We start from the raw sequence: 24,593 nt of genomic DNA, 5'->3' as shown, positions 1-24,593 counted from the left end.
TCCGCTTCTCCTTCCAATTCCCATCTCTCCAGAAAGTTGCTTGCATTTTTTCACAGAAGCAGTCAAAAAAGGAGCCAGCAGCTGCGTCCTTGGGAGGTATCACATACACGCATACAAAAGCGCAGAACCACCAGGAGGGGCTGTCGCTGGGAGCACAGCAAATGGGTCACCAGTGTGTCTTTCACCCGGGACAAAGAACAGGCAGGACTGCAGCATTTCACCCCGCTGGGGTGAAGCTGAGCTCCATGTGAACTCAGGACAGGTACCAGAAGGCATCTGAAGTCTCGCTGTGACACATGGTAGAGCTTGCCTTTTTCCTTCACAGCCAAAATCAACCATGGGCCTTTGGCTGGCTAGAGAATACCTTCTTCCTCAGGGGTCTCTCCAATTTCAGCATCCCTCCCAAAAATTCCTGGAGTTTCTACTAACTCCATCAGAAAGAGGCTGGGATCTACAACTATACCATCAACAGAAAGAAAGTAAATCCCAGCTATCTACTTATACCTACCCATCTTTCTGCATCAACTTTAGTATCTAAAAGGTCATCACATGCATTTACTGGCGGGCAATGCTCCTGAAACTAGGGACAGGAAAGCAGACACCCGAGGAACTCTACTTCTGGGGCCAAGAGAGGTGGACTTTTCTCATAGCTCGTAGCTGCTCTTTTTGAAGTCAAAATTCTGCTGGTACCAGAGCTGCATCTAATGCTCAGAGGTCTCCGTTAGCAGTGACGGCTCCCCCTGTGACAAACCCCTCTGCTCAGGGATATCCACAAAGGCCTCCTGACTTAGTTGTGAAGTTACTGCATGGAGACTTGTGTCTCAACTGAAGTATCATGACAGAGAAGCTGCCACAAGTCTGTCACCTGAGTCCCCTAAATACAGTCTGACAGTGCCTCTCCTTCGCTGCACATCCGCCTGCTCCTCAACGAAGCTGGAATTTGATGCGTGGGTGGGCGCAGAGTCGAGGTGGCAGGGCCCCTGCAGATGCCGGTGGTCTAGAAGATCTGAGCTGTGAGACACAAACATCTCCCACAACGGGCAGAGCCACGCAGGCAATCCTGAAGGAGAGCTAACTTGAGAGAGGAGCAGGGTTTTGAGCAGGGGAGGTGGGAAGAAACTCCTTGCATTACGCCAAACTAAAAATGAATTATTCTGACCCCTTTACCGTAGTGGTTATCCAATGACCATTCAATATTTCCACCCTGGGCAAAGACATGTTTTCTGAGAAAGATTTACTATGTTAGCTTGGGCAATACTTCATAAGCTTATCTTACAGTGAAAACACTTCAGCAACTAGGATCCAGTGAAACTGCATTATAATCTCAGTGTTTTCCTTTCAGCAATTATCTGACAAACCAAAACTGTAATAGTCTTACTTTAAAAAAAAAATTAGGCACTAGATACAAAAAGCAACTCAAATTAGTTATGTTATTACCAACAAAGCAGATCCAGAACATTGTGGAATTTGCCTCCCTCTGTAAGAGATCAGTTGAGGCAGCTTCAACACACAGTTACATTTTCTGACAGGCATTCCTAGTCAAACTTTTTTTTCTAAGGCCCCCCAAATTTCCTTTTACAATTAAATTACCATGACATTAAAAGGTGACCAAAAGTCAAACTAGAATTCTGATTACTTGTGACAGATCCAAAAGTATTTTCACTAGGTTTGCATTGGTCACTGTGGAAATCTGCAATTCTGTCCAAAAAGAATATAATTAAAGATGCAATATCCACTTGAAAATGAAAATATATCTAAGTTTCAGATCTCAAAAACAACTCACTGGAAAAAAATCTTCTCTCCCTGGATGGAAAGAAACAATTAAAAAAAAAAAGTTCAAAGTTTGCTACTTCAGCTAGAAAAAAATCTACTTGAGAAGTTAGTTGGCTTACTCTACATGGGCATTTCTGAAAAAAAAAATCAGGCGATGTTAGCGGTATGAAGCTTTTAAAAAAAAGAAAATGCTACTTTTCAGTTTAGTGCTCAAGTACCAGAACATCTGTAAACCTTTGAAGAGCAAAGCTTATTCCTAACCAAGCAACAACACCTAGGTTGTCTGTTTCAATAAGCAGTTTTCAGCAGATTATGTTTTAGTACCAAACACATGGAAACCGATGTAAAACAATTCAACTGATTAGAAATACCATCTCAAGGGTTGTGTGTCACACTCAACAGGATGCATTTTTGGAACTTCTGTCTATACCAACACAGGAAACGTACAGAAATGAAAACTCCCTTAAACCAAAAAGCAACACATTCAAACGCACGTGCACGTTTACCCCATACGTGCGCATAGCTATTGTGGCATGATCTTCATTTCAGGGATAACAAGAGTGAAACATGTTGCTGCTGAAGGTGGTACATGGGCTCTTCACATTCTGTCACTGATTATTTATTGGTACAGAACAGGTTTTTCCTCCAGAACGCAAAATTGCTGGTACTAACCAATGGTTCACATCCGTACTCAGTTTCCCCCTTCACCAAGTAAACCAAAATGTAATTTTCTGAGAGACAAAAGAATCTGGTTTCTTAAAAACACATGTCCCTAGTCAGATGATTTCAGCTCCTAGAAAGTTATTTTGGTACCTATACAGGTATAAGCTCTGAGCTCCTCCTGATCTTGGGAGATTTCTCCTGCATGGAGCCTGCAGCCCACGGGTACGAGAGCTCTCTCAAGTCTCACCCAGCAGGACCACAAAGCCTCTTCGCCCTCTCAGCCACCCACTGCCACAACACCTCAGGGGATCCCCCTTCTCTGAGGCTGCTTCCCTTCTGCACAATTTGAATTTAAATTCAAAAGTAACAACGGGTTCAAAAGTTGAGTGGGACAGCCAGCGTTATCGCATAAGCCACGTGTACTTTAGGTGACAAGGTGCCCTCTTCAGCTGTACCTCCTCTGTTTGAGGCTAGAGGTGTGCTCAGCGTTAGCAGCTCAGCAGGAACAGCACCAGCCCAACACCGTTTGACCTGAAACCCTGTTACTACTTGGGCAGCAAAAGGGCCGTTTCACTTGGCACCCGACACTATCCAGAACTAGAACTTGCTTTAAATAGGCTGGGAAAATACCACACAAGAAGCGGTATCCTGTGAGCATTACACACACAGAGCTTTCCACCTGTGCTGGAGGGAGCACAGTTGACTGTGACATGCCTGGTAAGCCAACAGCTTTGGAATTCGACAAGTGCAGCCTGTCCAAAATCAGCCTAGCAGCTCCCGTGTGCAATGCAAGAAGGCTCCGCAGGTACAAAAGCAGAGCAGCTCCAAACCACGCGGCACCGCCGAGCAGTCTCATCACTGCGTGACAAAGGAATACAAGTAACTTCTCGGAGATGTTTGTTTCAAATAAGACAACTCACCCCGCCACAGCTGTTCATGTCTAAACACCTGAACTCACACATCTGCATGCCCAATGGCTCACTGAAGACAAGGACCGGGAGGCTCAGATGATTAGCAGGAAGATTTTTGAAGATGCACAGATGGGAGGAGACCCTCAGAGAGGGAAAGGAAGGGCACAATAACAAATGTGTACAGCGAAAACACGAGCATCTGCAATAACACAGAGCAAAGGCAATGTGAAGAGGTGAGTGTAGCTGGCTTCCTTACACATGCGATGCAGCCAAGCATGTAACTCTTTACTTGTATTTAGCCACCTCCACAAGGGAGGACGGGGGAGATGGCAGAACGATGAGACAGAATTATCACTGTTCCTTAGAACCCTCCAAGCCTGACCAACAAAGACAGCATCATTTTGGGAAGCTGCCACCTACCCCAACCGATCAAATCGTATCTGTCTCAGCAGCCATGAAACATTCCTATAACCACAGCACTGCTATTCAGACCTCTGACCCTCTTCCATCCTCGAGAAGCTGCCAGTCAACATGGGGGCTGAAAGCTTTATTGTAACAGAAATAAATATCCAAAAAATCAGGTAGTGTTGCAGTCTACATAAATGCAGTTTTATTATATTATTAAAAGTAAAATTAAAATGTTACAAAAACATTTCCATTAACCGTTTTGCCTACTTAATGTTCTTCCTTCCTGCATGTGCATTTGTTCCTAAAGTGTGTGTGTCCAATTTTACTATTGCATGGAAAATATGTTAGCTGAATGAATCCTGATCTGATTCATCCTGGAAATCTTGCTGCTAACAATGACCATACTCTAATATGTTTATCTTCACACCCACCATTCATTCTCAGTATCATGCCCTCTCACTTTACTTGACCTAAACTTGTAACTCAAAGGAGAAACACAGGTGAATTCAGGAACATATGGTAATATGCTGAACTTAATCTAATTCAGCTTACGCAATTGCATAAGTGTTGTGGTTTTGTGTTTTTTTTTTTTTTTTTTTTTTCCTTGCTTAAGAAGTCATTTGGGGGTCAAGATAACTTACTAGGAAAGAACAGCATAAGAAGCTTTCACAACATTAACTTCCATTGCAGGCTTCAGCTGTGCAACAAAAGAATAACTGAGGCTTAGTCAGCCTGTATCATTTAATCAATGCTACCATAAAGCCCAATTTGTTCAACACCAATTGAACACTTTTCTGAAGCTGTACTGTTTATTCTTCAAGAAATCTATGCTCTCATTTACAAAAAGTTATAGATCCAGAGACCCACAAACGTGAACTTAGGATAAATGAATACAGAGCTGTCTTGAGCAGCTGAAACAGCTCCAGCTTCTCTGCTGGTTTTCCAGGCTTCAGCAGAGTGAAACTGATCTGATTTTTGACAGTTCCACCTCAAGGATTTCTATTAAAAGCCGTGTAACTGAGAAGATTTCCTGGTGAGCTTTCACTCTGCTGTGGCCTAGAAATGTTGAGAGCTATGCAGTGGAGACGATCCGTCTCCAGAAAGCTGCAGGCTAGGAAAGAAGCATGAAGTCTCCTCAAGAGCACTCAGAGTAAACAGGAGCCTCTGAAGAGGAGAGAGTACATTTATTCCTTCTAGCAGCCAGTGAGGTTGGGAGCCTCCACATTTGTCATAGAATTCATGGCAGCAAAACTGAAAGAAGGGGGACCCAACCAGAGTGACGGGACAAGCACGCTGTCCAGATTCTCATCACCATCATCCTGTCCTTACCATCAGACTTGGCCAAGTAGAGAAAGAAACAGTAATATCACCTAAACTCCTACACCAACAGGAGACAGCATTAACTGCACAAAGGCTCCAGGTTGCAAGAGGGAGGCACAATTTTAGGTTATCACGTCTGACCTTACCAAGCTTACCAGTGACTGATCGGTCACATTTGTCTTGAAAAGGGACTGACCAGAGCTCACCTGGCCAGTGCTGAACACGCAGGGAGACAGGACTGGGCTGTGCAGCAGCTACAACCCAAATTCTGTTGACCCTACTTATTAACCACCAGCTACTTGATTCAATTTTCCATCGCATAATTGGTCGAGTCAGCTGTCAGTTTACTCTGCCCGTAAATGAGCTATTTCTATTCAAGCTTCATTACGTCAAGGCAGGGAGCAAGCCTCGGACATTCACACGTTCAAGCCCTGATTTGCAGAAGTGTAGCTGCAAGGGGAAATCCTGAACAAACACAGCTCTCTGATTGCTGCCAGGGCAGCCAGTCCCCCAACCTGATTACTTCTGCGAGCCACCCCGTGGGAAGCAGGATATTCTGCGTATCTGGTAAAGTAAGATCTCTCATGAGAAGAGCTGAAAAAAAAGCTAAGCAAACTAGTTTGACAAAGATAGCTTTTGGCACAGTGACACAGTTTTACAAACTTTTATTTGAATATCCTTTCACAAAGAAAGGCTGAAGCGCTTTTATGAGCACAGCTGCCACTCTCCAGAGTACGAGTAGTTGCTACTGTTCAATTGCTGATTTTTCTTTATCAGAGTGAACCGATTCCAATATTTAACAAGAGACAGCTCACATTTGTACGAAACTCATGTGACACAGGTCTGTATAGGGATACACCGTCGTAAAGTATTCTGTACAGAACATCTTGCACTTTTCCTGGGCTGGGAGGATACAGAAAAGTTTCTATTTTTTATTACGTATTGACATGCAGCATAAGGAAAATCCTTTTACAGCGGTGAAAAGTCATAGAAATAACCTATCATTTAGCACCGGGCTGGAATAAAAGTTACACTACCTCTGTTCCAGTAGGGAATGAGAATGACGATTAAGGAAAAGAATTACAGATCTGGCAAAGGCTGTGCCCACTGGTGGATGACTTCTTCGGATAGCAGCGACACAGAACAAGCTGAGGTCTCAGGATAAAACACAGAGGACTCGCATGTCATGAGATACCGAGCACCACGGAGAATTAATGTTTTCTCTGTACACAACATTGTTCAGACTCGTGCCAGGATATTATGCCTTGCTCTTTGCCTGCATTTCAAGAGGACACAGGAACTCCAGAGAGGGTTTAAAGGACACTAGTGAGCGAGCTGAGAAACCTTCTTCAGATTTGACACTCAGGGTGCTCATTCTTGCTGTCTTTGTGAGGAAAGAACAAAGAGAACTTTTTTTTTCAGCATGTAAAAGTATTAATGCTGTGGAAATACAGTTGAAATTGTAATGTGCTAGAGGAAAGGGATTTCCATCTTTGCTAAAAAAGACCTACATCCAACGACCAGAACTTAACATTAAGAAAATCTAACTTTGGAACAAAGTAATATTGCTTTTTGTGTGGAACAGCTTGCAGGAGAGGAAAAGGGCTCATCACTTCCCCGATCAGAGACCTTTCTGAAGATAATCTTTAACCCAACTTCTCAGCAAGAAAGGTTCAGAAAAGCAGAGCAAACTAGTTTGACCAGGACAGTTTCTGGCACAGCGACACCGGTTATGAACTTTTATTTAAAGATCCTTGAGCAAGGCAATGCCGAGACACTTTTACGAGCATGAGAACATTCAGAAATTAGGCAGGCTGACAGGCTGAATGCGATCATCTCTTCAGCCCTGCGGACTTCCCTATTGTTCATCCCATCCCTTCTTGGGTCTTCGGGTGGGAAGGGCAGCAAGCCTGGCTCTCAGACCTGCAGCACTCCAGGGAGGCAGACCCAACGCCCGGGTCTCAGCCTGCAGCACCATGCCTAACCCTTCCTACCAGCTTGGTGCAAGTCCCACAGAAGCGCAGTAAGCCCCAAGCGCGACACCTTCACGGAATTCAACCCACTCAGACCTGGGCCACAATCAACGCACACAAAGCTTCATGCTTCAGAGCTTCTGACAGCAAGGGCCAAGCTGAAATTCTTTGCCCCAGTGTGTAATTAGAGATGGTAATTAGAGATGGACGGGGGACTGAGCTCTGAAGAAGAGCAGAGCCACAGTGAGGGATGGGACCCAAGCCAGCGTAAAAAAGATATCAAAACCAGCCCGCGCTCCCAGCATGACCCAGAGTGCTCTGATCTGAATGACTCGTCTACTTCTATTCTTCATGGTTCATTCTGATCAGCAGCAGCGGAGTAAGTGAGCCAACAAAGATGTTGTGTAATTCTACTCTGCCGTCAGAAAGGAAGAAAGCTGTCTTAAACTGAGAGGCAGCAATCTGCAGAGCTTGTGTGTGTGCACAGAGAGCTCAGCAATGACTGGTAATGCGCAGAGCTACTTTGGCTTTGTCATTTCCCACCAGACCTTCCCCCTCTCCCCGCCCCAAGTGATTAAAATTTACTTTTTAAGTGATTAAAATTTACTTTTTAATGTATTAAGGTAGTTATGGTTATATTTCACTTCTAGAAATCTGTGGTTTTCTTTGGTTTGAATTTTTTGTTTATTTTTTTATTTACATGTAAGTCCCATAGATATATGGGACTTTTTATGTATGTATATACATAAATATATACACACATACATAGAAAAAGTACACATGAGGACACAGTGGAATATTTCTTGATTTTATTAAACACAGTATCTTTGATGGCATCTTTGTTCAGCTTGAAGCCTTCCAACTTCCCTGTGTTAGGGGAAAAGAGGAAAGCCCGCAAGTGTTTGTTTCAAAGTTGCACTGGCCACAAATTATTTCTCCTGCTCCCTTCCTCACGTAAGACCACGCAGTGACTGTGTAATAAAACCTCCAATGTAATAAATCCTCCAATGCAACGTTCTCACAGAAAGTAAATAAAGCACCGGTTTTGGTGGGTCAGCAAGAAATTCCCCCACTGTAGGATCTCATCTCCCATCCACCTCTGTTTTGCTGCGGCAGCTGTTTCCAGCAGAAGGGATGTAACGTAAAGGCTCTCAGACATTTAGCTTGAAACAAGCACAGCGGGCAGCAGCAGCCAAGCAGTGCTGCCAGCAGAGGCCCACGTCATGCAGGGAAGGCCACTTCCACCCGCTGCAAAGCACTCTGCCTTCTGATGCCCATGTCCTGTTCCAGTGGATGCCCTAGGAAGTGCAGCGGGTATTATCCCCTGAGGCTGAATTCCGCCTTGAAAAAGTGCACGTTTGGTCCTTTCAAAAAGCATTTTGAACCACACCTGGCTGTCCTGAGGGCAGAATTTGGCAGGATCTCTTCTTTTTTCATGACAGTTATCACTGATGCTAGAACAACTATTGCTGTTTTCCAGGCAAGTCTTAAAATCTGGATAAGCGATGATATGAGAAATTGTATGAAAGACAGGAAACAAGCCAAAGCAATCATCAGCTGCTCAAAAACACCTTAAGAAAATGCAGCATCATAAACTTTATAAGTATAAAGAAAGGAGGGCATTAAGCAGCAGAGCAAGAAGAAACTGGAGAAAAATCCATGTGAATTGCATAGCCAAGGAAGCTGAAGTAGCTATTAAAAGAGTCGATAGCAAAATACAGATTCAGCAGAAATCTAACTGGCACACTCGCACCAGCCACAAGGCCTGTTCGGGATGAACAAGGAAAGGCCTTGGAAATAAAAGAAAACAGTTGGCTAACGCAACTGCAATGGAGAAATAAGTTGGATTTCCACCATGCAGACAGCAAGCTGGTCTAACATTTGCCATACAAGTATTCTCCAAAGACAGAACTAAATGGCAAAAACCACTCAGATGGCACAGATTTTAAGAGATGATTTGAGAGCCTCCAACACAGGTCACTCCAGAGCATCTTGAGGAACTGATACACCAAGAGAAGTAACTCCCATCAAGCCTTTACACCACAGCACAGTTATACAGATCTGTATTTACTTTAAATGCTGGTGTCAAACTAGACTGTATTTCTGACTTTTAATTTGCCATTGCTATGAGAAGCAAAAACCAGAGATGCTACAGACACGTGACTCAGTAGCACATTAGGAGATTTAGAATTGCCGAGCCAAAGCAGCAGCTTGACAGCGTGCAGCTATAACGTGGTGTCCAAGACTGAAAAAAAAAGATGGGGTTAATTACTAGCTACATAAAACATCTGTGGGCAATACAACTAGCTCCCAACACAAGCCTTGCACTGGAAAGTAACGGAACAAGATGGAAGTTGGTTCATGTACCTTGGCAGTAACTCAAAGACAGTGGAGGCACCAGAAGGAAATAGCATCGTGAACTGGTGAGGTGGCGAATCCATTCATGAACTGAAACCAACGTTTTGTCATAAAAGCTACAACACTTCTACACAAGTGTTATTTCCATTTTTATTAACAGATGGGTGTGAAAAATGGAAATCTACCAACAGTATAGGCAGAGGTCTGTACATCCTCAAAAGCAATCCCTCAGGAAAATACGAGCTATTAAATAGAGCAGCTTTACAACCACCACCACGATTCGTCAGAGACCAACAACTACTTATATCCTAAGTTGCGGCTGTCTTTTCTGGATGACTGGGACATGCATCAGGAACGCACCAGGATATCTGTCCTGGCAAATCTTTCACCAGCAGCTGAAGGCACATGTTAAATGCTCCAATTGTCAGAATCTTTTCAACGCACAGTTCTTCAGGAGAGGAAATCTTAGGAGATTTAGTACCAGAAAGGACATGCGAAGAGCAGCATAGTATAGTCTGGAACAGGGGAGCCTATTTTATTTTGCCTTAAGCAACACTTGATGGTTTGGATGGAATTCAGATTCAGAATAAAATAGGTTTGCCTTCAAAACAGATCACATAATTGGCTTTAGGTTTTAGAGCAATTTTCTTTTTAAATGGACCAAATCTTTAAGTTGCTCATAACTCAACTGTTTGAAAACAGCAACAAACCTAACTGCCCCCAAGGAAATATATTCCTATCCTCAAACTGAGACGCAGAGATTGGCCAGCCAAGCTGAGATGAAGGAAACTGCTACAGCAGCATTTTGAAGAAAACAGCAACCAGCAGTCCCCAGACAGCCCTGAGAATTGCAAATCTAAAGGTGTGACTCCTGTTTCACAGATTTACTTCGCATCAATCAAAACTACATAAAACCCAGTCCTTAATATCCATTCAGAACTATGAAGGCAGTTTAGCAGAAAGGGATAGAAGCGATAAGGCATTAAGCTTTTATGCTTGTATTTTATATCTTGCAGCAAAGCAAGGCAACAAAGTAATACTTCGATGGTTTGCTCAAATAAAGGTTTAAATCAGCACTCTGATCTACTCACCCTTTTCACCAGTATCCAGGGAAAGTTTCTTAACGTCATCAGCCAACATATCCTGCAAGTGGTCTTGTCCATGCTCTGCCTCATTATCATCAAACTGAGCTTCTATAATGACATCCGGACTTTTAGCATCATCTTTTGCCGTCTCTCGAGGAACGCAAGTCCCCAGCATATCCTCAGGGACATCTGATTCACGCGTGGCTTCTGTTTCTTTGTCACTACCATCTGGCTTTATTACCTGAAGGAGCAAGGGATTAAAAAAAGAGGCAAGCTAAATCACTGGACTGAAGAATGAAAACATTATCTTTGTGTTTTCATCTGCATCCCCAAGGAGCTGACAATGAATTGTGGGTGGCTGGTGGCACACTTCAATTGCCATGTAATTAGCCACAGATATTGCACAATCAAAAGAAGTACCTCGCTAGGATAACGACGGGAACGGCATGGCTTTTGCAGTACCTCAACTGTGACAATAAATGTATCCAAAGCGTATCTAGAGCATAACCATACCGCTCCTGCCAAGCCTCTAATCAGCTCTCCAGAAGTTGGGAGTAAGCAGAGGGATGGAGGAGGATACACCACAGTTTAGCAAGCTGCTGAGGCCGTGCTTGCTGCCATACACTGAGCCATCCTGGGGAGTCCCGAACTCAAGGAGTTCCAGTGAATGCCAAGACCATCTCAAAGCACATCTCTGGCCCCAACACTGTTAGGAATGGACTGAACAAGTTCAGACCAGAGAACACTGCGCCCTCTGACCCAAGGAGGAACCGGACTGGGGCAGCTTGTTAAGGCACCAACGTCTACGTTTATTTTAGGCTTCTGTTTGTTAAAGGCACACAGTTATTGCTGCTACGTACATAAACCTCCTAAATAAGTTACTGAGAAGTATGAACTGGGTACTTAACCACCATTTCAGACAAGCACCTCTGACCATTGCTGCAGACTTGTCCCCGTTTTAGTGCAGCAATGGCATACGAGGAGGAGAAACCACGCACACAATCGTGTCAAATGAAATCACACACAACCCCTGTCCAAGTAAAGCAGAGCACAGACCTGGATGGCATCCCTCTTCGCACGACAGACATGGGAACGGCTCCATCTCCAGCTATATCGATCCGAACAGTTCACACCTTGGACAAATACACTTTTACAAGCATCCTCCACACAACCACCAGCGAGTTGCAAGCACCCTTGAGGTCCTGGAACCTAGGTCCAGGTTTTAGTTTCTAAAGCAGTGCTTAAGTTTCCTTCAAGCTGCAGTACTTTAGTGTGATACACAGATCGGCATGGGTTAAGGCAGTAAGATCACCAGCTACTACAAAGAAGTGGGGTGACCCCCCCCCCCTTCCAACGCCCTCCCGGCGACTGAGCTCCTCTCCAGCTGGTGCTGGCGTTCACTGCTCGAAATGCTCCCCTGTGGTCCCCAGCATCACTACCCCGGTGCGTGACCACAGCAACTCCCACCACCAGAAAGGCAAGCGAAGGGACCTTATAAAAAAATACAAGAAGAAATCCGTTCCTGTACTGCATTTTAAATGATTGGTGTAGACATTAGAAATAAGCATAAATAGCCGCGACAGGTCCTCGCTGAAGACAACCATTCCAAAGGAGGAAAAACACAATTCAAAAGGCTCCACAATTATTTTTTTTTAATACGTAAAAAGCAAATATAACAAATCAGACCTGTACAGGCAAGAATTTCACAACTTTAAACATACGAAGCTACATCGATGGTTTCAAGCAGTACCCGTTTCTTTGTAATCTCTTCTCAATATGCAACAAAATCAATTTTAACACCGGGTTGAATTCAAGCCTTTAAAAAAGCCCTGAGATGACATTATTCTGAACTCTTGTTACCTTTTGTGACTCTGCTTTCCATCTTTTTCTTTTAATATGTATATAATTTGTTACCATAGCAGATTTTGAGTCAAACATTAAATTGTGAAAAAAAAAGGGGAAAAGTTTGGCAGACGGTGGGAAAATGGCCTATTATTAAAGCTGGCTACATTCGGTACGTAAAATACTGACACACGATGGTCTGGGCAAGAACAGTCTATTAGATTAGAGAGCTGACAAGGCTCCACATGCTAGTGACTCTGCCAGTGTGCCTATCCAAAAAGCAAACTAGTGTCAACAGTAATGCTTGGACCCTCCCATGGTCAGATATGGATGTATTCAGCTCTTAAATTTCAATTGCACCAGATGTGTGCAAGTGTGCAACTGCAGCAGGAGTTCATTTTCTCCAATCCCTTCAGGCTTTGCCTGATTTTTTTTCTTTTCAAGTCATTCTTTGGAAGTGTGGGATGTGTTTCTGGTGCTAAATCGCAAATCTTTCTATATCTAATGCAGCTAACAACATCAAATATATTTGAATGATAGGAAGCGCTTCTCCAAAGACTCAGCACTGAAAAGCTTACGCTTGAAGAGTTTATGTTGCATTAAAGAAGGCAGCAAATACTCATTTCTTTTTAAATGCCATACACTAAAATCAGCGTGCTGCCCCCAAGCTAGGATACACCCTGCTGCCACTAGCTAGCACGATACGCCAGCTGGGACTACCTAAGCCCCCAGTCACACATTTCCTTACAGATTTGCAAATGGATTTTTAAGTAAAGTTTTCCAGAGTCCACAAATACATGACCTCCACACAGAACAGAGACGTGAAATGTCCAGATGCTGTCAAGCATGGGTGATAGGATTTGTCTTTTTTCTCAAGGCCAAGACCGATCAGTTAGGCTGACCTCATCCATAACAGAGCAGGGGATTTCACCCAAAAATGCTTACATCACACCAGGAATCTAGGGAAGCTGTACATCACAGGACTGGAAAGCTGCATAAGACTTTACAAAATCAGGAGCTCAATGGATACAATTATTCCCGTTACGATGATCTCCTTGTTACTGGCCAACATGAGCTCACCACACAGATTCCAGAATGCAGGATGCTGCTGTATCTGAACAGCAGTGTATTGGATCATCAGATTAACCTTTTCTTACGCACAGCATTTTGGAAAACATAAACTTATGATATTGTACTCTATTTCTTCTCGTGCTATTGAAGCTCATACATGAAATAATGCATACAGACAGAATACATATATCAGAACTTAATCAGAAAAGCAGAACGCATCAAATACACAATTATGTAATTCTGTTACAGTCATGTGTGGTGCAGAGCACAGCTCTTTGCCAGTGCAGCTCGCTCTGCATGGATCTCCAAGGAGGGCATTCCCCATCGCTGCACATGTATGACGTGTGTGACCCTGCTATTGTGCAAACATCCCAGGGTGCGTGGTCAAAGCCCACTGAAGAACCTTACCTTCCTGACCCAGGAAGTCAAATGTCAGCCTCATGGTTATATTATTTTCATATGCTCCTTAATCAAAAAAATACCTCATAAGAAGCATTTTCTTGAAAGTCAATTGCTTATTTGAATGTCTGATCCTCAAGATAGCGTCTGAATAAATTTTCTTCCAACTTTAAACAAACATCCATAGCTGAACAAGCATCAAGTTTCTGCCCCACAGTGATTGGTTTGTAAAGTCACAGCTGACTGAACACAAGATCTTTGAATGAAAATCCCATCTCAACCATAAACGTAATAAAAAACAGCTAGTGGGCAAGTGCATCCTGGCATGAATCTGCACAATCTGGACAGCGGAGTGATTAGCTCGCTGCGCTCAGCCCAGCCTTGAAGTAGCCATCAAATGAACGATTGTCCTTACTTGGGAGGAATTTGTTCCAACAGAAAACTGAACCGGGAAGCCATGCATCTGCAAGCACTACGGGTTACCTTCAGAGCTACAGGAGAAACTGCTTTCTCTGCCAGAAGCAATCTTCTATCCGCCCTGTTAGTTCCAGGCTTTTCACAGACTTTCCACTTAAGCCTCCCATCCACTCTAGGACAAACCCCAGGCCTGTTTATTCTCAGATCAGGTATGGTTTTTCTGATGGTAACTGTTGCCATTGAGGAAGCAGCAACTCATACGTGGCTTTCATCTCTATCAAACTACTGAACTTGACCAGGGACTTGCAATCTCCATCGAGCTGTTAACCCCCAGGCTTTTTCCAATAGATGTACCAAACCCTTAAAGTATATAACCCTGATCCCAACAGGCTTGCTTTTCTTCCTCACTCAGCTGTAATCCTTACAAGCCACATATGGATCCGCACTGACCAGGAGATGTGGGTGACTGCTAGACTAGACATGGCTGGACGTACACAGCTTGCAGGCTGAAAGCTTTCCACGTAGGGTCACTAGTTTCAACAGAGGCTCATGCAAAAAGCTCCCCTTCAGTGGTAGGGTCTTGCAGGTAAGGAAGTAGGAACATCTTCACTACAGGTATTTTGGATGCAGATTCAAAGAGTGAAATTTATCTCGAGGTGCTTGTATTAAAATGAGGGACTACGATACCGAGTTTTAGACATTTCCACTAGAGCACACTATTGTTGAGATTCTTCAGGTAAAACTTGCCCACCAAGCTCTGGGACATCACTGTAACTTGAAGCAGAGAACATCTTAAATTGTTCTTTAAACATTGTTCTTTAAAATTGTGTTCAGTTTTCTGAAATCGCTGTCCTTTTCCACAGCCGAACTGTTTCAAAAATTCAAAGACAGCATTTGCTTTCACTTAAAAAAGCAATAACAAATAGATACATGACTCATTCGTAAAGTGTTTAACTGTGTTTAGATTTGACAATGAAGGAGGACGCTTATGGCATTTATCATATTAGCTCAAGTAGGTCATTTAGAAGCCCTGGGAGGCAGCCTTCTGCCACTCCAGAATTCACCAAAGTCCCCAAAAGAGGTCTTGCTGCGAACGTGCAGTAGGAAACCCACAAGTACACAAAACAACCCACTGGGATTTAGGTTTCTGGTGGGATTCCACAGAGGCCTGCAGTAGGCCAAGCATTCACAAAAAACGGAAACTAAATATTAAGTCACTGGTAATAAAACTCACAGATGACAAAGACTTGCGGAGCAGTCAAGTCCAATTGGTGAACGAGGCTGATCTGAATCCAGAACGTTTGAGAATAGCCAAAAGTAAACTCAAATATCTAAGAATATGCAACACATGCCTGCGAATGGGTCTGCCTTGGAAATCACCGACTGAAGAGAATGTGAAAGGCTTCTAATGAACAAAAATCTCAGCAGTAGGATCCCCTCTATTATAAAGAGTACTATTATACAGGGTAAAAGTAATCTTAGGTTTGTAACGCTGCGCCAGTGGGAGACGCTAGGCTTGTGCAGTGCACATTTTCATAAAGATATGGTAGAAAAATCGGAAGTGATAAAGTACAGCTTTCTACACTAAATCAGTCAAAACCTGGCAAAACGCCTCATGAGTAATCAAACCCCGAATGTGCAACTTATCCAAAAGATTTCCGAAGTGACGAGTCATTTGTGGTAACTACCTTCAGTGGGGCAGATGGGTCCAAAGGGGCTCCTCAAGCTGCTGCAGATTCACCAGCAAGTAGAAGCTGAGGACAGACTCACAGCAGGCAGGAAACACCTTGAGCAGGGAGGATAAAACATGGGAACAGCTACAAGGAAAGTAAGGTCTTCAGCCCCAGCCTATCTCCTGAGGTCTGCGATCAAGGCAAGATGCCTTTCTTCCAAAAAAAAGACTTTGGTTAAACACAAGTTCTGCTATACCTGTAGACAAGTTCTGAGCAATGCTGGGTAGGGAGGCAAAGTTGAGGTCAGAGCCATTGGTCTTTTCTGGTGCTGAGCCTTGGTTAAGCAATAAGTTTGAGAAACAGAAAAAGGTTGAAAGGGGTTATTTCGAAAGGAAGACAGCTGAAAACAGGCACTTTGGACCAAATTGCAATCTCACACTTAAAAGAGACCGTTGCCACCACAACACTAATACAAACTCCACATTTCATACCAATTCTGCGAACACCTGCATCTGTTCGCCTCCCAGCTTTTGCCATATTAAACAGGCTTCACTTAAACCTGGTTCCCTAATGTTCGCTCACGAGGGAGCAGGAATGGAGCCTGGCTAGCATGAGGATGCTGTCACAGTTCATACGTACATGCTAGAGCCAAGCTACCATAAATATTAACAAGGAAGACCTTTGCTTTTCTGAAAAGAGCAACCCAACAAAGGCTGGCTCACTCGAGCTCCTTCTTGGCTAAAGAAAGGATGGTACTTCCAATAAGAGAAAAACCACCTGTCCCAGCCACCTTTCCTGCTCTTTGTAATCTCACACACACCAAACAGCTCTGGCAAAGACAACTCAGTAAAGACGACTACTCTCAGTAGGAGCAATCATGGCATTATTTTTAAAATAGCGATAATGCTAGTGTTCGGGTTGCTTTTTTGTGTGTTTTTGTTGTGTTTTTTTTTTTAAACAATCTTAAATTCTAAGTCACTGGAAACACTTGCTAACAGCCAGCAGGATAGCTATTTTATATTATACAGCACGTTACAGTTTACATTCCAGACACATCACATTGGACGCAATAATCATACAAACATCCAAACCAAAACCTCTCCTGCCTAGCAGAAGGCTACTCGCTGCCCAGTGGGCTCTGCTGTTCCCAGGTGTCCCCCAGAAGCCATCCAGCTTGTGGATTCAAAGGGGCAAACTATCTGAGTACGCAAAGGCTTTTTTGAAGCAGCCGACACCAGCTGCGGAGGGGAGACAGCACGATTAATTACCGAGCGTTTACAGAGCTCTTCTCTGACTTGTTCCCACTGCAGGAGGTGAGAGAGAAACAAATGCAATACAGCACACGCATTTTCAAAACAAAATGCAGAGACGGCTCTGCAACACGCTCATCTCCTCCTCATCCTCCCCAGCATCCTGCATCCTCTCCTCTCAGACTAAACCCCAGCAAAGCGAGTGTTTGCTGCGGAGTTAACTGAGGAAATCAGACGGTGTGCAGGGTTAGTCGAGCCCCAGCAGACAGCCCTGCTGTACAGTTCAAGCAGGGCTCGTCCGTCCTTCCGAGCAGGTAGGGGACTGCGGCAAGTGCTGAAGGGCTCGCACAGCACGGGGGATTTGAGCCCACACACTGTGGGAGGCGGGCAGGCCACCAGTGCTACAAGGCACCTCCACATCGCCTCCGGCACCCCAGGAAGCCTGTCAGCCCTGCCTGAAACAAGCACTGAATGTGGTCAGAGGAAGCGACTGATAACCTAAGGAGCAGAATTAACTGCAAAGAACGTTATCTCCAAATGGCCACCTTTTCTCACTGCTTATCCTGTTTCCATTACTAAAACTCATCCCTGAGCTGTTCTCTCATCTTCTCTCTGTGCTTCAGTCTGTACTTAGACATCACAGGTTAGTATGTCCCCCCCCAAGTCCTTCTACCCCCTCATACAAATAACTAGAGTGACAAGTGGAAAAGCATCAACAGGGAAAATTCTCAAGCCTGACCTTTCTGAATCCCCAAGCCAAAACAAGAGCTGCCTCCTCACCACGCGTCCCCACTCCTCACCCGGTCTCTGACCTATCATTTGCCTCAGAGCTCCACACTCACAGTGCCCTGGCCCTTGTCCCACACCTCCGGTCTGCTTCCACACGTGTTCGGCAACACTTCATTATCACCAAGGAGGAGACACTTGCCTCTGCCCTCGTCCCTCCTGAAGCTGCTCCTGCCCTTCAGCCCCTTCCTGTCACGTCTCTGGTCTCCCCTGGCCCACCTCACAGAGCTCTGGCTCTTGCGCCCCTGCCAGTAGGATACAGGGTCCTACGATCAGACCACGTTCCCCAAGTTCACTTCATCTGGTTCTCCTGTAACACAGAGAATTGCAGCTCCATCTGTATGCTCCTGCCTTTTGTATCCTCTAACACTTGCCAGGAAAGGAAAGTCAGAACAGTCTCTTCCCTGCGCAGCACAGGCACCCCATGCCGCCGCAGCACCCGTGGCGTGGATCACAGCACTCCAAAACTCCACGAAAAAACTCATCTGTGGACTGCAGAGGAAATATCCGAGCTCACATCAGGCCCCCTACCCTCAAGCTGCTTTAAAAACAAAGCTGCTAAAGATCCTAAGGACCCCATGATACATCTTGTGCAACCTTCCCCAAGGATTATTTGGGAATACCTGTGACGGAGATGTCTGAGCATGAGGGGATTCACACGTCACAGCTGCTGTGTGATATTTAGACCTCTTGAGTTGAGAGTATCAAGAAGAAAGAAGACACGGGTAAGCACAGTGTCCCTGTGCCTGCTTGCAGGGAACACTACAATCCCCTTGGTAGACAAGCCAACCCGTGAAGGATTCCCAACAGCATTACAAAGAGCTGGGTATTATTATAGCCGGATCAACAAACTTGTTCCACACTTTCCACTCCAGCTACCACCCCCAGGATTTGATTTGGTGCTAGGCTTAAAGCTAAGCCTCTATTTTCAGAATACCTATGGCTATTGCTCTGACCTTCCCACACACATTCCCCAAAACACAGGAGTCCCTGGAGCACAAGAGATACAGCAAACACCTCATATCCCGGCCGCAGGCTCCCAACCCACACACCGCTCTCCTGGACAGCTGTGTACTGTCACATTTAAAACAGGGGTGAATATTTAGCAATATCCCAACATCTCATCTGTATGGCAAACCTCCCTGGTGAGAAAAGTTTGACCCCAGGGAGGTGCAGAAGATCTGGTTCAGCATCCAACCTTTAGCACACGCAGGACTCAACCTTCTCCTACACGCTCATCCCACAGTCAGGCTCACAAAATCCGATCAGGCACACGCAGTTCCTCCATCTCCTACAAACAAACTCTTTTCATAAAAGAGGCCCTTCACGCTGGCAGCCTCCCTGCTGGACCCCAGTGAAATGTTCCTTGTACCTTGGGTCTTTGTATTGCCTGCTCCTCGCAAGACCTCCCACTTTGGTGCATCTCATGAGCTGTGTGTTGCACTCCAGGCCACAGCGAACTGGAAACGAGAGTGTAATGCACAGGGCCCAGCTATGAGGTTGCCAGAACATATTGGTTTGAAACATCACAGAAAATATTCGGCTCCATATTTTCAACAGTAGCCAGGAAGAAAATGCATGGAACAATTTTGAGAACTGTTTTTCAAAAGTCATTTAAATCAAATTATGCCCCATCCACACTGGCAGCAAAACCCTCTCTGCTAACTGGAACTGGTTTTCTTTTCTTTGTGTGTGTGTTCTTTTCTTTTTGGTTTAACTTATTTTTTAAAAACTGTCTCCCAGCCATCTTTTTCTGGTAATGTGGACAGGCACTGCAACACTACAGGAACGGGTGCCAGGACAAAACCTATGATGCACAGTCCCTAGAATAAATCACTCAAGAGGGGTGGATTAGAGAAAGAGAGCAACGTAAGGTTACATCTTCAACGATACGATTCTCTGAAATCACTGCGTTTTCAGCAAACTGTTGCAGAAAGATATCCAGCTTGCAGCTGATGTAAAGAAGCAAGGCTTTTGGATCAGTTGCAGCTTCAAAACAATACCCTGAATCAATATATTTTAAAAGATGTAATTATTACATAGTGCTTGCATGTAATCAGAAAAGAATCTACTTATGCTGAGTGTATCGTTTGAGAGCTCCCATGCCAAGCAAATCCACACCACTGGCTCACACAAACCCAAAGTATTATCCACTGCTGCCTTTTCTTTTTTTTCTCTTTTTTTTTTTTTTTTTAAGTATGTATGAAAAACATATTTCCTGGAAACAATGATACCCTTTGAAGACATATTCAACATTTCAAACCGAACAAGCCTGCACCCGCACGTGCCCGTAAGAGGAAAGTAGGCTGACAATGCAAACTAATCGAAATGTACCACAAGGGCTATCCAAGATATTTGCATATCTATACCTCCCAAGGCTATATAGGTTTGAAACTTCTCTCCAAATTCTGTAAAAATGATTTCTTACGCATCTAAGAAAATCTCTTACTGGTGATCAGCACTTTAACTTATCAAGGCAGGAAACAAATCAACCGAGAGTTAACACGTCAGAGCTTGTCACTTAAGCCCCTCACTTTCTTGTTTCATTCCTTTTGATTGGGTTCCGAGTGCCAGTTCCCAGGGGTCTCAGCCCGGCACATGTTTTGACACACTTTCAAAGCCCAGAATGGTACACCTGGGACAAAGCACACACTGTTCAGGAAGTGCGCCGGGGCCAAGAAAAGCAATAGAAATTTCCACAGTTAACTCGCATTACTGTTTGCCAATAAGCCTCCTATTATGAAAACCCATAATTGGAAACTGTCATATTACAGAACAATTTATGGAAGTTTTCAGAGTATATATGTCCCAGTGGGAGCTTCCTTTGATGTGTTCCATCAGCCCAGGTCTGCTTATTTATTCATGCAGTGGAAGAAGAGCATCAGGAACCTAAACAAGTCATCACTGAAGCGTCACCGAAACTCCCACTCTAGGAGTGCTTCAAATAGTTCTTCGCTTCTTCGTCTTCTCAGTCATTCATCTTTATGGCTGCATTCAGTCAACAGCTTGGCTGCCCCATCTTTGTTTCATTTCATTTTCTGCAGAAACATTCCTGCATATACATTGTCATCAGCCGCTCCTCTGAGGACAAGGAAGGCAAAACACAGCTGCTTTGGGCTGCCTGCATCCTGCCATGCTTGCCTCAATCCCATCAGATGAGCTTGGCAAAATTAAATCCTACTCCCACAGTCTCTACCCTCTCACACCAAGGAAACTGGCACCTACATCGATTCCTAAATCAGATTTCAATTGCATCAAAACAGGGCTCCAACCAAGAACAACAGTCTCATCTGGAGCCAGTATGATACTATTAAACTGCATGCATACAGCCAGTGCTTCCTATGCAGATACCTGCACTTTGGTGCAGAGGTAAAAGGATTTCATAACAGGTGCTGGAGAGGCGTCCCAGGAAACTTCGAGACTTTTAGCAAAAAAAGACTGAAAGTCTACTTTAACTTTGTTTTCTATACAGGAGTCAGCAGGTACCATCCACCAGCGTGGCTTCTCACTGAGCAGCTCCAGCCTCTAGGGAATGGGTTGAGACATAACCAACCCCCGGGTCAGTTATTTCCACGTGCTGCGCTGCTGCCTTTTCCAGTCATGTACATCAAGATCACCGTGGATCCAATATGCTCCCCATCACTCTCAGACAGGCACTGAAAAGGCTCTGTGCTCAGAGGCAGCTGTGGCAGAACAGGAACAGCCCTGGCTGAAGAGGAGAACCACCTGCGGAGGAAATGAGTTGAAAGAGGTAATTCCTGCGGGCATGGTAAGAAGGGAGGGGGGAAATTCAGATGATTAAATGAGGATAAAAAGATAACAGCCTCCTCTAATGTTGAGAGCTTTCTGTGTCCAGAAGACAAGCTGTGAGCCAAACATACTCTTTCACACCTGATACCAGCAAATTGTGACTCTGGACAGCATCTCACTGCAACACAAAGCACCAAGTGCCTGCGGACAAGAGGAGGGAGATGACAGCAGCACATTTTGCTCAAAGATCCCTGCAAATACACAGGGTTGGTTTTCAGACTGGGAGAGTTCCCCGCCTGTGACCTAAACCTGCTACAAATCCACTTCTTTGGGCTTCCTGACTTAGAGACCATTGCACCCAGGCACACAGATGATGGAGTTTTTCAGTGTCTAGTTCAAAAGTGCAGAGGGGACTGACTGCGCTCACATTAAATCATTACTGCAGCCAGGAAATCCCAGTCCTCCATACCTATCTTACACCTACAACAGGTTCCTTACTGAAGTGCACAAGGAAAGCAGTCCTGCTCTCAATTGCCCATGCCTTTTGGTAAGGCATTCAAAACATTTTGCCTATTTCGCACTGCTTGCCACTCTGCTGGGCAGATCTGCGTACTCTGTCCCTAAGACATTACAGCTGAATTTCACACTGCTAGTAAGGCAGAGTCCAAGTGCGAAAAGAAGGCTGAAAATAGCAAAGCAGCTGCATGGATACGTGGGAAAGCCACAAATATAAATACTCGATCAGTTTTCATAAATTAAATATCCTGGATTGTTCTGCTTCATGGGCAAAGCAAGAACAAGTCAGAGAAAAGCATTTAAGCCAGCTGGGTAGGGCAGGTGTCACAAGATAATGCAAGAAGGGTATTTCTCCACTCAGAAAATGGGGATGAAATTTGGTTTACATGCAAGCGTGAGGATTAACGTTTCCAAATACTTCACCTAGGTTCAGAGCATTATGTTACGCTTAGGGCTTATCAGAAACACTAACACACCAGTTGGCTTTCTATCAGCTGAGGGAGGCTTCCAGGGACTAAGGCTTAACCCCACAGAAGGCATCCAGGTGTTCACAGCTATAGAGCAGACTTTCATAGTAGGTACTCACATGACTGAAGGACAGTGTCAGTTTATTTACAGCTGCTAGCAGAGATTAGTAAGCCAGGATGGAAAGAAACGTCCCACAGTTCCAGAAAAAGAAGCACCTCTTGTATTTGGGAGAGTGCAAATTCTTACTTCCACACACAAAGCAAAAAGGCTTGTGCTCTGAGGCTTAACACTCAGAGCAATTACTGAATTTCTATTTAAAGATGACCTGAGACATCATTCTATTGTATCACATTTGAGAGTATCATTAGAACAGCAAAACAGAAGCAAAATTATGAATGACTAGTTATAACCACAGCACAGCTACCTGTTCGTGTCAAGCATTTACTAATAAGAACTTTTGACAATTTGTTTATCCACACCTATCCAAAATTAATTCATACCTTGGTCACAATATTTAAAACTGAAATTTCAATTAGTTTAGAACCAAATCTGATTCTGAAATTTATTATAATGTGAAAATGCCTATACAAGAGAACTAAAGTTGCAACACCTTCACCAAACATACAGTAACAAAACCAGTTCACCAAGGTGCTCTCCAGATATTCAGTTCTGCTGTGGCTTTTCCTTATTATGTAGCTTTATCTGTATACACACAACAGCAGTACCAAAGAACTAACCTATTGCAGAAGGGAGTCACAAGCCTGCCACAACAGGAGACGTGTAACAAGGAGAGGCACAACAGCACAGTAACTGGTACGTCTTCAGGGAACAGGTACACCTCTTTTCCTTTTGGAAGGAAGGGAACTGTCCATTAAAAGCATGGGTTCCACACTATTCCTTGGCAAAATGCATCCTTCCCAGGGGTATTTGTTTTCTAGCTGTGCTCAGCTCCTGTGCCCAGTTGCCCAAGAGAGAACCAAGGACACAACGTACTCGGTCCTGTACCAAAACACATCCAACATCGCCGCATAGAACTTTTAGGAAGTTTTTATTGAAGATAAAACACATGAACAGGAGGGAATAAATGAGAACAATAAGGCTGCGCGCAGACTGCCTTGGGAAGGAGCCCATATTAACAGGAGCTGAAGCAAACTCGCTTCAGTTTGTGCTTGCAACCGGGGGCCCAGGGTACAGCAAAGACACTTCTCGACTCAGATGGGTGATGCTCAGCATTTTGTTCAGATGGGTGATGCTCAGCATTTTGCTGAAGACCTGTCTTACTGCAGTGTTTTCTCTCCGTCTAGTGAAAACAACCAGTATCACCAGGTTTCCTCTTGAAAAGGAGACAGGGAAACGACTGCTGGCATTTGCGTCATATGGATCTGCTCAAATTACGGAGTGATGAATCTTATTAAAAAGCAAGCACTTCAAGCTAAATGCCCACAGCCAGTTTGCTTGCATTTACCTTTAGCAGTATGGTATGCTTCATTAAATTTCGAAACAGTGTTTATTAGAAGAGTAAAATGCATCAGCATCCTCCACCAGGCTCCTCAGCTAATTTTCATGACATCAGCATCCAGGTTTATTTAACCCAGTGAAAATATACATTGATTGAACATGGTCTCAGAGCAACTCCCACAGCACTGAAAAATTCGGTAAATAGGAAAAGCCTATTTTTGCTTCTTTCCTTCAGAACAAGATTTACCATGAACAAGATATATCCCATCCCACCTTTGCGACCAGCAATTCATAAAGCTTTTCCCTGCAGCGAGCACTACGAAGCCACCACAGTTCACTTTTTTAATGCCAGGCACCTTCTGGTGTGATTTTCCTGTGTGGCAATGGATGCTGTTCTAGCAAAACTCTTCCACAGAATGAACCAAAAGTTAAGCCCAATTGTTATAATTCAAATTAAAAGTGAATACAGGGC

General features: G+C 44.2%; 1 protein-coding gene across 4 annotated transcripts in view; it reads right to left on the bottom strand.

Moving 5' to 3' along the window:
• The window catches only part of DIS3L2 (DIS3 like 3'-5' exoribonuclease 2), a 192,424-nt gene that overhangs the window by 119,983 nt on the left and 47,848 nt on the right, over positions 1–24,593 (bottom strand). For all 4 annotated transcript variants that reach the window (XM_067002818.1, XM_067002819.1, XM_067002820.1 and 1 more), the window contains one exon: positions 10,498–10,732. In XM_067002818.1, coding sequence (XP_066858919.1) covers positions 10,498–10,732 — 235 coding nt within the window. The remainder of the gene's footprint in view (positions 1–10,497; positions 10,733–24,593) is intronic.

Source organism: Anser cygnoides, chromosome 9 (assembly GCF_040182565.1).
Source record: "Anser cygnoides isolate HZ-2024a breed goose chromosome 9, Taihu_goose_T2T_genome, whole genome shotgun sequence".
In the NCBI taxonomy this organism is placed as follows: Eukaryota; Metazoa; Chordata; class Aves; order Anseriformes; family Anatidae; genus Anser; species Anser cygnoides.
This window is presented reverse-complemented; position numbering and strand designations above follow the sequence as displayed.